Raw genomic sequence first — 10,088 nt, 5'->3', positions numbered from 1 at the left:
ACCGTGACCGCCAATCCGAAAGGGGTTGGCCCGGCCCGCTCCTTCCCACGTGACGCGTGCCTGTGCTGGCCCCTTGACGGCCCCCGGATGCGGAAGTAGCGAGTGGTCGCCCGTAGGTGGGAGGGGGGGGGGGGAAATCTCGTCGGGACGGTGCCGCTGAGGCCGGTCGCCGGCGGGAGACACGGGACCGGGAGGTTAGGGTCCCCGCTGCTCGTTCCGCGGCCGACTGTAAGGGGGGGGTTTGCGCTCGGGCTCTGCCGCAGAAAAGCCGGCCCTGGCGGCGCTGCTACCGGCGGCTGGCTCAGTCCCGCGGCGGCACGGAGCGTTGAGGCGTCCGAGCTCCCGCCGTGCATCCTCCCCTTCTCCTCCGTCGACCTTCCCCTGGGGTTGCCGGGGCTCTGGCGCGGGTCGCCGCGCTGCTCGCTCTGCGGTACAGCATCCCCGGAGGATAGCGGCTCCCGACGGGCCCCGCCGCTGCCAGACCGCCCCTAGGAGCTGCTCCGGGGGGAGGGGGGGGGGGCGGAAACTCGGGCCCCTCGCTTTACTCCTCTAACTAATTTTATAAATGTGCAACTGAAGAAACGCAGGCGTTTCCATAGCAGGGTTAGCGAGCGTGAGAGCTGGCTGGGAACGCATCGGGTTTATTCAGTCTCCCCGTTCCACCCGTGCGGGGCAGTACGCTGCCGGCCCTGCTTCCCCGCGCCGTCCTCGGTGCGAGTCCTGCCGTCACACGCTGCAGCCGAGTCTCTGATCGTTCCAGACCCACGTCAATCCCAAGTTCGAAGGTTTTACAGAGTTTGTTTTCACAAACTTTGGATGTGCGGGTTTTTTTTCCCACCGTGCCTTTGTAACTCGGTAATTGAATCGGCTTTCTGAAGAGCGCATCTGCAAGCTTAATACTTTAGTATTGTTGAAAGGCATACTTCTAAGTTCCTCTGCGTTTTCATTTGCTGTAAGAGTACAGTTGTGACTAGAAGAGCTTGTATTTTAATTTACTGACGTGGCTATAGCTTTATGAAGAAAACCTTATTCCTACTGATAATTTCCAGTTGGAATGCACTTCTAAAAAGAGTAAATCATAAAAGTAAAGGTCCTCCTTTGAAATATGCTTTATGTTAAATGAAAGTGGCAGAAAGAAAAAATGCGGTGGTTGATGCAGTTAAAGTAATGCACACCGGTGCCTCCGATGTTTGCTTGGCCCTGTACCTCTGTACCGCTGCCCTCTGCTGGGTACAGCTCTGCTGCGCTGCTGTGAAATCAGTCCGGTTGTGGATTCCAGCATCTTTGGGAGACGTGGGAAAGATATGTGAAAGAGATGGAATGACAAAATCAGGAGATATAGTTGGCAGTGGGCATGAGTCTGGGTATTTGTTTTAATGCGTTTAACACAACGTTCAGAGTTTATCCTTGAAATATGAAAGATGTGATTTTAGAGAGTGGTACTAGCTCTCTGACAGGAGGCTGGTAGAAGAGGTCGTTACTAAACTTTTAGTCTGACGTTTATTAAACTTTGTAGTGTGCCTGCCTTTCAGGGGTGGCGTTCTTGGCTATGGGGTGGTACAACATTCTTTGATCACGCACAGAGTATAAAGAATGGTTTTGTAATGACGAGAGATCTGTGTTTGCTTTCATTTCTGTATTAGGTATGCAAGATGTCTTCAACTGTTTTTACTCAAAGCAGCTGAGAAGAACTGGAATTCAAGATGAGAACCAACAAGGTGTACAAGCTCGTCATACATAAGAAGGGTTTTGGAGGCAGTGGTCAGTATCTCCTGGTTTGTAACAGTGAGACCAGCACTCTCTTACTTAACTGAAAGCAAATAACTGATTTATTGATCTTTTTAACAAAACAGTGAAGATGGAACTTTGATGTAACAAGCAGTATTACCAGCCAGAGTTTGGAAAGCTCTTTTTTAAAAGCAAGGTACAGCAGAATGAAACTGCATTTGTCGGAACAGAACGAGATTGCACCCATAAAATAAAATTGCTTTATTCTACCTCTTCCCCTTTTGTTGCATTGCTTTTCTTTTAAACTTGTATTTCAGTCACCCTAGTAAGTGACAGACATGTCAGTGACTTATGACTGTGTGTAGGTGTGTTTCTGTGTACTAAGAACAATGTCATTTATTTGATTGCTCCCTACTTCTAGACTTACAGCATGTTAATGAATCTTGTTAAGATTCTGTAGCTATCTACTTTCCTGCTGGTGTTTCTTATATGAAAAATACAAAATATGATTCTGCCTGCCTAATTAAGGCACGCTCTTTTGCCAAACAAATCTTTTGTGTAAGTTCTGTGATTTGAAAGAGAAGTTTTCCCCACAAGAGCGGCCAGACTGAACTGGCTGGATAGGGGCAGTGTCATGTAGTGAATACAATACATTGCTGATGTGTTAATCCTGGGCTAGTGTATTTATGTCGAGTAAGCTATTGCATATGAACATGCAAGCATCTGTGTTTGGTATATATCTGTTCACTGCAGTTTTCCTCATTCATTTATGTCTTGTAGATGATGAACTGGTGGTAAATCCTAAAGTATTTCTTCAAATCAAGTTGGGAGATGTTGTGGAAATTGCACATCCCAATGATGAATACAGGTGAATTCCCTTTTTGCTGATATCCATCAGGTGTGGTTAGAGTACTGAAAGGGCGTGTTCATGTGCGGCGGCTTCCAGAGCAAGAGGCTCTTAGAGCTGGTATACCTTTGCTTCAAGATGCTGCCATGGTTTTTTTTCTGCCTGAAGAAAAGTAAAGGGGATAACTGCAGCAGGAGCTTTTCCTTAAAGTTTATGGAATTGTTTTTGTTGTTAGTTTGCTGACCTTTCATAGGGCAAGTAGCACCTGAACATAGGATCTACAATGTCTTTATCTTCTTCATCGAGCTGCTTTTACCTGATGAGATTATTCTTCTGTCCTATAGTATATCTTAGGCAAAATGAAAACTTCCTGGTCAGCTATAAAAACATAAACCTTCTTATATGAAGCTGTTCATCCTGCAGCCTGTATCTGAAAAGTACCAGTGTACTTGTATGAGGTTCTGAGAAGTTCCTGTGTGACATACTTTCCCATTTAGAGTATCACCTTCACCTAAAGAGTAACTTATAATAGGTGTAAAGAACAAGACAGGGTGACAGGCAGGGAGGATGCTGTATGAAACTTTCTAGAAAAAATTAATGTTTCTCTTGGCTTATCCCATGCTCCATGTTAGTAAACAGTTTTGAGAGGGTGATTTACCAGAGTAGACTATTGGTATCTCACCTTGTCTATCTTTTTTTTTTTTCACATGCTAGTCCCCTGCTTCTACAAGTGAAGTCACTTAAGGAAGATTTGCAGAAAGGTAAAACTCTAGACTCATAGTATGCATAGTAAAACCATAGACAAAGATTATGTGATTGGGCTGTACCTGTGATTGACTAATGCATGTATTTTACCTTTGTAAGAAAATCAATGCTTTGTGTATTTAGGAAAGGAAAGATTATAATTTTATCAGAAGATGAATAGCCAATTAAAAATCTGCTTTTGATTTAGTAATGTGGGGTATAATTTAAACAAAATTGGCTTTTTAGCCTTAATTTTTTGTTTCTGCATTCTCTGACTAGCTTTGTATCTTTTCTTCTTGCAAGAATTAATTCAGCCTAAACTTTGAGTTTCTCTCGCCTGCTTTCATTTTAATGACTCTTAAATTGGGCCGTAGCTGAAGGAAGCTGTTGTCTTGCTGAGGCCCTAAGTGTTTAATGACAGTCTCGCTGTATTGCTTTTGTATTTGTAAACCACTTGAAACCTTTTGGGGATGTTCACTTCTCTGTTGTCCTTTCTCATTTTTGTGGCAGAAACTATAAGTGTGGATCAGACAGTCGCACAAGTGTTCCGGCTGCGGCCATACCAGGATGTCCATGTGAATGTTGTTGACCCAAAGGTGTGTGGCTTTGCAACTTTTTTCCATCTGTCCCTCACTTAGCTCAAATCAGAGCCATGTGAATTTCCATCTACAGTAGTATTGGAAAAAAAGGCCTTTATTTTTTATTGAAATGTATTTAGCCTTCTTTCCTAAGAAAATGAGGCTTGGGCAATTGAACTGCTTGTTTGTTTGTTATGTGTCTCTTTCTTCTCTCCCTACCATCCCTGCTCTCTTTTTGAAGTCTGTGGACCAGCTTCAACACAGCTTGATAGAAATTTAGAAATTTCAAATGTCTTTAAATTCCAGAAATTCAGGATAACCAGGCAGAGTAAACAGTAAGTGGCCTAGCCAAAAGAAGAGCCATGGCATGGATTTGCATTATTTGACACCAGAGAGGCATATCTTGTAAATGTCCCAGCTATTAAAAGAGCTTCAGTCAGAGCTTACATTCAGCACAAGACAAAAATCTGCAGGAAACGAGGCTTCTGTAATGTCATGAACAATGGAAATAATTTGTTTTACTTGTGCTTCCAATCTGCACTGAGACTTGTAGCACAGATTGTATCCTTGGGCTTTTTCTGGTCACATTGTGCAGTGTCTTGCAGCTCACAGTAGTTCCAGGTACACCTGCAACTTTGGCAGTTATTCTGATGTGACTTCCCTTTTATCTTGCATCTGTTAGGAGTATTGACTTGCTTTAGAACAGCCCTCCCTGTAACATTTGGTTCTTACCGGAACAGATTGAAGGGTGCTACTTAGAAACAACCAGTAAAATCTAAGAACTGTTTTTCTTCTGTTTCCCAGGAGGTGACCTTGGACTTGGTGGAGCTGACTTTTAAAGATCAGTATATTGGGCGTGGGGATATGTGGCGACTGAAGAAAAGTTTGGTAAGGCCTCTGCTGTCCTCATGTGTAGGGTGGAGACTACCTACCTTTTTCTTTGCTTGCTATAAAAGAAAATAAGTGTTTTACAAAATACAGAAAACTGAGGACAAGACCACTATCAGCAGCTCCTGAGGAACTTATGCTGTAAATGGTACATCAGGGTACCATTCTCTAAATGGATGTAAATGTGTCGCAGAAAAAATTAATCCCATCATTTCCTACTCCATTGCCATAATGTTAATTACTGCCTTGGGCACTGAAAATGCTGTTGAGAGTTTTTTTTTCTTATGTTCTGAATTTTAATGATTTACTACATTTGGCAGGAATTGAATCCAAATATTTTTCAAGTAGAAGTATGCTAAAGTATCTCCTCTCCAATAGCCCCACTTAATAAGCAACTATTAGAATATTTTGTTTCTGTATCTCTGAAGAGCAGTCTTTGGCTCTTCTAAGCGCAGTGAATTAGACAAGTGAACCCAATAAAAGTTCATATGTGTTAAAAACTATTTTCTGTTGTCTGTTGCAGAGGTTCTGTAGGCTGAGATAGTAGTAGTAAATATGCTAAGTGGTTTTCATGATTTTATGGCAGAAGTCAGGTGTTTGAGCTTGAATGTTTTTTTGTGTAAATTGGTCTGCTCACTCTGAGCCTACTGTTCTTTTAACACCTGTAACTATTCTTTCTTAGGTCAGCACATGTGCATATGTCACCCAGAAAGTTGAATTTGCAGGTATCAGGTCAGTGCCTCCTCTGAGGGCTTACTGTTACTTACGACTTTAGATTAATGGGTCCAGAGGATCCAACTGGAGTATCTACTCTGAAAAATTCTTCATGTTTTATTGTTCTCTTACTCTTATGCAGATGTCTGTCTGCACCATGAGGTGGGGGAAGGTTTCTATCTGATTTGGGGTGGAAGAAACTAATAGTAGGACAGCCAGCCACACTTGTTGCCTCTGATGAATGCCAAATAATTTTCCTTTTACCTCTTATAATATTTCGCCCCTTCCTAAGATGTGTTAATAGCTCAGATGAGGGTTACTTCAGTTGCTGTTGAGATGACAAAGGGACAAGGAACTGTGCAGATGCAGAGGGAAATGGCTGTTTGGCATCTTTTGGATTAAAGATCGGGTTTTAACCAAATAAACTTTTACTCTGTCTTGAAGTCATCCTTGAACGCAGATTTTGGTACATCCCTTATTTGCTCAAATACTGATTCTCTAATCTTCATATTCACTCCGGTTAGCAAATATTCTGCACTGCTTTTCTTCCAGGGCGCAGGCAGGTGAACTGTGGGTAAAGAGTGAGAAAGTCACTTGTGGATACATCAGTGAGGACACTCGGGTAAGATTTCAGGGAGCAGAGGAAAGGAAGTTTTTTCACTTCCTTTCCTTGTTGGGTTTCTTGTAATTCTATCTTGCTTGCAGATTTGTATGGATCATTTGAATTGGCTGTATTGTAAGGTGAAGAATGGCCATAAATTCAGGAGAATGAATGATTAGTAAAGTTTAACTTTTCTGCGCTGGCAGCACTAGGAATTAGTCAGGCTGTTGAACTGCCGGCTTGTTAGAGGGTAAATTCCCTATGATGCAGTGGGCATAGTCATAGAAGTTGCTCTGTAGTTAACTTCTGCATTTGGCCCTTTTAGTGAATGTACCTTGTTTTCAATAAGATCTTTCATTCCTTTGCAGGTAGTCTTCCGCTCCACTTCTGCCATGGTTTATATTTTTATCCAGATGAGCTGTGAAATGTGGGATTTTGATATTTATGGTATGTAGGTAACTGACCTCCCTGATTGTGAATGTGTATGGCAGCAGCTATCCTTTCTGCCCCTACCGGAAAACTGCCACAACTATTTATTTCTGCCACTACTAGGAAGCTAAAATATCCTGCCATTGGCCTATGCAGTGCTCTGAGGGGCACTGTGGTGCATTATTAGATCCTTACTTGCTTTTCTGTCTCCTGGGCATTCCATAATTTTCCTGTCCCTACTGTAGGGCCTGGGTACTGTTAGCTCAGTGACAAAATCAAGTGGGACAACTGACTATGAACCTTGGAAAGGTTTTCTGTGGATATGAACATGTTTGATGATGAGGGCAGGTGCAAGCCTGTGTGAATCCTGAAACCAGAAATGTATGGAAGTCCTGTGCAAAGAGGACCTTGATGTTTTAGATTTCTCTTGACTTTGGCTTAGCAAGGAAGCAAAAACCCTGCCTTAGCCCTTGTGAAGAGTCAGTTAGAAGTATTAAAACTGTAGGCATTAAGAATGAGTCACTTATCTGTGTCACTGTCTTTTTTTTTTTTTTTTTTTTTCTGGCTTAATTCTTTAGCAAACCTCTTACCACTTCCTTTGACCATGTGTTTGGGCATATGCAACTGGGCAACTATTCAAAACTGAGCAGGGAATCAGTTGTGCATACTATGCCTGAAAGATAGTACAGATGCTTTCTCAGCATGCTGCGTATGTGTTGGAAAAATGAATTTAAAGGTCAGATCCTTTTGACACAGAGTCTTGTTTACATCCTCTGAAACATAGTCATGCTTTTTAATCTTTTTATCATCTTTGCTTTAGTGATCTTAGCATTCCTTATGCATACAGCTGCTCTGATTCTAATAAAAATAATTGTCCTACAATCTCAGGGTTAAATATACCCTATAGTTGAAGTAACTGCTGTTATGTGATGCTTTGGAGATGTTTACTTTGCAGGGGACCTATACTTTGAGAAAGCTGTGAACGGTTTCCTTGCTGACCTCTTCACAAAATGGAAGGTAAATAGCTGATTGAATTCATTCTGTTCTGAAAGAACAAGTCAATGCCATCTTAATGAGCCCACTGATATGCCAGTTTGAGGAAGACCCAGGTTGTGTCAGGCAGTGCTAAGATTTACAGCACTATGAGAGGTGGCTCCTGGGCATCAAAAGAGTGGTTACTGCAGGTCTGCATTAAATCATACATGTGCCGAGTGACCCCAGTACTGATCTGTTGTATCTGCTGTGTTTGTATCATGCAATTTGTTTGTGTGGAGGCTTTGACTGCACTAAAGTCACTAAATGTGTGATATGGTTGTTTGTGCTTGTGCAGTAATGCACAAGTCTGGTTTACACAATTTTATTTGTTCTGGGACTCGGTTCCGAATATTTCCCTGGTACAGTGTGTATGTAATCTGTTTAGTGCTGCAGTCTTTTAGCATGAGGGGTTCCAGGTTGTAGCATGTGGGCCACTGATGATGTGCAGTGTTCTTGAAAGCGAATTGCTTCAAAAACAAAGCCTTACTACCTCTTATAGCTGAACAACCCAGAGCTGTCTCCTGTCTCAGTGCATGATCTGGCTCAGAGCCAGGTTAACTGCTGTTAGCAGTCCTGCAGCAGACTTCCACTGACTTGAGAGAACCATATCAGTACTCAAAAAAAGGCATATATAAATTCTGCAACCTAAGTTGAAAGAACAGCTAGACAAGGCAAAAGAGTCTGAAATCCTAAATGTGTAACATCTATGCATAGTGCAGCTCATGATGGTCCTGAATGTTAAGGAGAGCAGGAGCGTGCCCAACAGATTTGTCTCATTTTCACTGTGCTTTTCATTCATTGGAAAGTTATTAGGAGCCCTGTGTGACATGTCTGTAAAATGCGTGTTTCACTTTTAGTACTACTATAAAATGTTGAATATGGACCTGAGTGATGCCAGGGCTCACGGGGCTTTTCAAACTTTTCCTTTTGAGGGGATGGCCAGTGGGCTCTTTACAGCTTAATTCCATTGCATGCATTAGCACTGTAACTGTTTAGTGAAGTTTTAATTTCTCTGGAATTGTTAGGGGCATCTCTCTAAACAGAAGCAAATAAGAATATCAAATTGCCATGAGTATTTATAAAAAAATTAAGTCAACTGTCTTTATTTTTTTAAACAAAAATGTTGTATCTTAGCAACTACAGAGAGGAGTTTCTTTAGAGACTGTTGGAGAGTGCTCTTGTTAAATGTGACATAGCCTAGAAGCACAGAATCTACAGGACAGACCATTATGTTATTTCGTAGAGGCACATGCAGCACTCATGGAGGTATATTAATACAGCAGTCTGCCTTTTTCTAGTTACCTTTGGCCCTAGGTGTGAGGGGAAGGAGGGTGTTACCATATGTGTATATACACAGTTTTCTACTGAATGTGACCTGTAAGGTTTTCTTTTTTCATCTGTTTTTCCTGGACAGGAGAAGAATTGCAGCCATGAAGTGACAGTGGTTCTATTTTCTAGAACATTTTATGAAGCAAAATCTATAGGTATGTAAATTCTGTATTTTCATGTTTCTGTTTTTAAACCCATCTCCTTCTCTCTTTAAAGTTGGTCACAGGTTGCCAGTGACTTTTTTCCCTTTTTTTTTTTTTTTTAATGCCCATGTCCAAGGTATTCCCTTCCAAGCACAGTGGATACACAGCTATTCTTATGAAAGTACTGCAATGAAAACCTTATGTAGAAGAATATACGGCAAATTTTCCTCATCATACTCAAGCTGTTATATTGGTTTAAAAGCAATTTTAATATTGTGTAGGAGATCTGATATTTCTCAAAGTGGTTTTGTTGGGTTTTTTTGTTTTTTTTTTTTAAATGGAAATAATAGCTTCTTACTAGAAAAGATGAGTCATTTCTATACAAGAGCATAGGATAATACATGCTTTTGTTTCTGTTTCAGATGAGTTTCCTGAATCACATCGTGCGTCAATTCGGCAGGATCATGAGGGAAGATTTTATGAAGATTTTTACAAGTATGTCTTTCTCCCAGTTCTTTTACCTCTTGTTCTACAGTATATATGCAACCCATGTGGGGAATATCATGTTAGTAACTGTAGGACCTTGCAAAGAATTAAGACAATGAAAAACATCTATGTCTGAAATTGGCAGCAAATTGATAAGCAGTCCCCATTCTATCAGTGAGTGCACACCCATATTTGCCAAGTCAGTCTTCCGTGTGCATGTGAATATTGTGTTGTCTGTGCTCTACTGGAATTGTCAGTAAACTTAAAAGTTCTGTAGTGTTGGGAGTGGTTTTTGCATAAGGCTTGGCTATTTTTCAGATCTTTACATTCTTGAGTAGCTGAAGAACAGATGGTGCCATTGCTGAAACCAGAAGTGTTTGCAGTTAGGTACTGGAGCTCTTTGGCTGATGGTCACAACAGATGAAGCTGTTGAAGCTGTCATGTGATTCTAAACTTGGACTGGTTAGCAATCTTACTGCTTTGCAGAACAGTGATGCTAGTTGATACATAAAGTTGATCACCCATTTAGAAGTGAGAAATTATTCTGGCTGGGCATGTGCCCAGCT

General features: G+C 41.5%; 1 protein-coding gene across 18 annotated transcripts in view; it reads left to right on the top strand.

Moving 5' to 3' along the window:
• The first annotated feature begins 30 nt into the window (after positions 1-30).
• Positions 31-10,088, top strand: part of DEPDC5 (DEP domain containing 5, GATOR1 subcomplex subunit) — a 48,318-nt gene continuing 38,260 nt past the window's right edge. For 4 of the 18 annotated variants that reach the window (XM_052795718.1, XM_052795716.1, XM_052795717.1 and 1 more), the window contains exons 1-12: positions 506-785; positions 1,644-1,761; positions 2,509-2,596; positions 3,290-3,336; positions 3,830-3,915; positions 4,702-4,785; positions 5,468-5,517; positions 6,052-6,121; positions 6,469-6,547; positions 7,485-7,546; positions 8,979-9,048; positions 9,459-9,531. In XM_052795718.1, coding sequence (XP_052651678.1) covers positions 1,704-1,761; positions 2,509-2,596; positions 3,290-3,336; positions 3,830-3,915; positions 4,702-4,785; positions 5,468-5,517; positions 6,052-6,121; positions 6,469-6,547; positions 7,485-7,546; positions 8,979-9,048; positions 9,459-9,531 — 767 coding nt within the window. In that variant the 5' untranslated portion in view covers positions 506-785; positions 1,644-1,703. The other 14 variants (XM_052795724.1, XM_052795721.1, XM_052795723.1 and 11 more) reach the window with 10 other exon arrangements.

Source organism: Harpia harpyja, chromosome 9, assembly GCF_026419915.1.
Source record: "Harpia harpyja isolate bHarHar1 chromosome 9, bHarHar1 primary haplotype, whole genome shotgun sequence".
NCBI lineage: Eukaryota > Metazoa > Chordata > Aves > Accipitriformes > Accipitridae > Harpia > Harpia harpyja.
The sequence above is the reverse complement of the archived record's forward strand: the minus strand, read 5'-3'. Positions and strand labels throughout refer to the sequence as shown.